The sequence below is a fragment of the Lactuca serriola genome, chromosome 2, assembly GCF_051521515.1.
Source record: "Lactuca serriola cultivar US96UC23 chromosome 2, Lser_US96UC23_V15, whole genome shotgun sequence".
Lineage (NCBI taxonomy): Eukaryota > Viridiplantae > Streptophyta > Magnoliopsida > Asterales > Asteraceae > Lactuca > Lactuca serriola.
Window position 1 is genome coordinate 194,775,465 of NC_136409.1, and position 2,641 is coordinate 194,778,105.

The following is a 2,641-nucleotide window of genomic DNA, read 5'->3' on the forward strand; positions in this document are numbered from 1 at the left end:
TGTCACCCTCTGTAGTTATATAGAAACCATAGAACTCAGGTGACATGCTAACTGATGACGTGCTTAGGGCAGCACGATAGAAGCACGAGCCGTACACGCCAACCGGGCCTAGCCCAGCAGGTTTAGTGTCCACTAGGGCTCCCGGGAGTGGAAGGCACAGACGAAAGGCTTGCGCACGCCAAACGGACCTGACCCAGCAGGCTTAGCGACCGATAGTATCCTTGGGAGCAGAACGCACAGGCAAAAGGCTCGTGCCCGCCTAGAGACGCTCCCAGCTCCAAGACAAAAGAAACTGTCAAGAGACAGGCAGGAAGATCGCCCCAATACCGTCAGAGCCAATAAGAGCACCCTAACGGTTAAAGGCGCACGACTCTCCAATCAGCGCCCCTGATCCTGTCTCCTGAAAAAGCGATCTTGTCTGGTACGGATCAGGCAAGGGAGCTAGGTATAAAAGGGTACACTCTCAGACCTACGAGGTAAGTTCTCTGGATCCCTACCGGAGAATATACACATACCCTAATTACCTTCTAACTTGATCGTCGGAGCGTTCTTCCGGGAGCCCCTCCTGGAAAGCGGCTGACGGCCTTTGTTCTTTGTGATCTTGCAGTGATAACTGAACGCCGGAGAACACCAGGTGGATAGAACAGGAGCAAGGTCGCATCATTTGGCGCCATCCATTTGTGAGACGAAGAACACAAACGAAAAGCACAAAAGTAAACGTTAATGGCGTCCAACGGCAGTGAGGGACGACCGGTCAGTCCCATACGTCCCATGACAACGTTGGGCGAAACACCACCGCCTACAATGGTCAACAGGGCTATTTTGGGTGAAGAAAGTTCTACAACGGTTGTCGGAAATGTTCAACAACCGTCGTTCTCCCGGCAAGGAATGACAGCGGTGGGGGCACTTCCGTCTACACAACTTCAGATGCCACCATTCCTTGCACCGCCGACACAGCAGGCACAACTGCTCCACCCAGCAACGTTTCCTTCGAACCACGTTTCCAACACCTCGTCGCCGTTTGCAACACCGTCGTCATTCCAGCTGACGAATGGATAGAGTTCAACGACCGCGTTGCCACCGCTGGCGCACGCCATGATAAACCACCCAACATCCATCTACCAAATGGTCAGTGCATGGACCGGACCAGCTATACCCGCCAACGGCAACCTGCAACACCCGGTAACGGTCAGCGCTGTTACTCCTATACACCCTTTCTCCTCCAATCACCTTTTCCAGCTACCCTTCTAGCCATACCCCTTCTACGGACCAAGTCCTGGCTACCTTACACCGCCACCGCATGGCATGAACCATCAGTATCAGCAGGGACCGACGATTGTCCCAGGCCAAGATGGTTTTTCCCGTAGTGTAACGTCCCCATTTGTTAAAGAGTTGTTGGATTATGAAATACCAAACACAGCAAAGCTCCTGACACTCAAAACATAAAATGGAACCACCGACCCGAATAGCCACATCGACACATACGAATGGACGATGACGTCGTTGAAGCTTAATGAGAAGTTCTGGTGTACATACTTCCCAACGACTCTCGATGGCAACGCCGATACAAGGTTCAAGACGTTACCACCGGGCAGCATTTCAAACTTTGATCAGCTCAAGTACCTCTTCCTCACCAACTTCATGCAGCTACGCAAGTACAAGGGAGATTCTCATTCAATCATAGGTTGTAAACAGAAAGAGGGGGAAACTGTACGAGAATATTTCACAAGGTTCATAAATGCTACACTGGATGTGCCAGGGCATGATGAAGGACTCATAGCTGGCGCCTTCACATGGGGACTCCTGCCAGGCCCCTTGTCATAGAAACTCATGGGAAAGAAACCCCTGACACGGGCCGAATTGAAGGAAATGGTGGAACGATATCTGAGGCAGGAATACGGCGAAGCGGCCATGCAAGCTTACCTAAATGCTATGGAGACCAAACATCACAACCCGACTCACCTGAATTTTCGGGGGGGGGGGGGGGGGGATAGGCACTATGGCCAGGCAAGAAGACCACAGACGCGCTTTCGACCATTCACCAAGGACGATAGACACGGCTGCCGCCCAGAAGTGTATGCGGTGTCTGAGAAATAGCAGCCGACCAAGTCACCCAAGAGCCGATATTGTGAGTATCACAAGAGTAAAACACACGATACGGCCAACTGTTCGGTACTAAAGAAAGAGATGGAAGAAAAGCAACTCAAAGGAGATCTGGTGGAAGTAGCACGAAGCCTGCGCGCCAAGTTCGACGTTGAAAACGCCAAAGGTACACCCCGCGAAGGCACCCAGCCCAAGGAAATATTCATGATACGCAGTAAGAGAAGCAGGGAAGAGGAACGGGGAGAGAGGAGACCGCCAAACCTTCGGCACGCACACTCACGTTCTCCATGCAAGACCTCCGACCGGAAGGATGGAGGGGCGACGACCCGTTGGTGATACAAGCCTCCATCAGAGACGTAACCATACATAGGGTCTATGTCGACACTAGGAGTTCGGCGGACGTCATCTATGAGCATTGCTTCCGACTCCTCCCAGACCGGTGGACGGATAACTTACGACCCACGACAGGGAGGCTGGTAGGATTCACAGGTCATAGCCTATGGCTGTTGGGCACAATCCACCTCCTCCTGACCATTAC

At 52.4% G+C, this 2,641-nt stretch overlaps 1 protein-coding gene across 1 annotated transcript; it reads left to right on the plus strand.

The window, feature by feature from the left end:
* The first annotated feature begins 1,494 nt into the window (after window positions 1-1,494).
* LOC145089912 (uncharacterized) lies at window positions 1,495-1,824 on the plus strand. Its single transcript, XM_079028293.1, has one exon. It carries the CDS (start codon window positions 1,495-1,497, stop codon window positions 1,822-1,824), a length of 330 nt encoding a protein of 109 aa, XP_078884419.1.
* The last annotated feature ends 817 nt before the right edge of the window (window positions 1,825-2,641 follow it).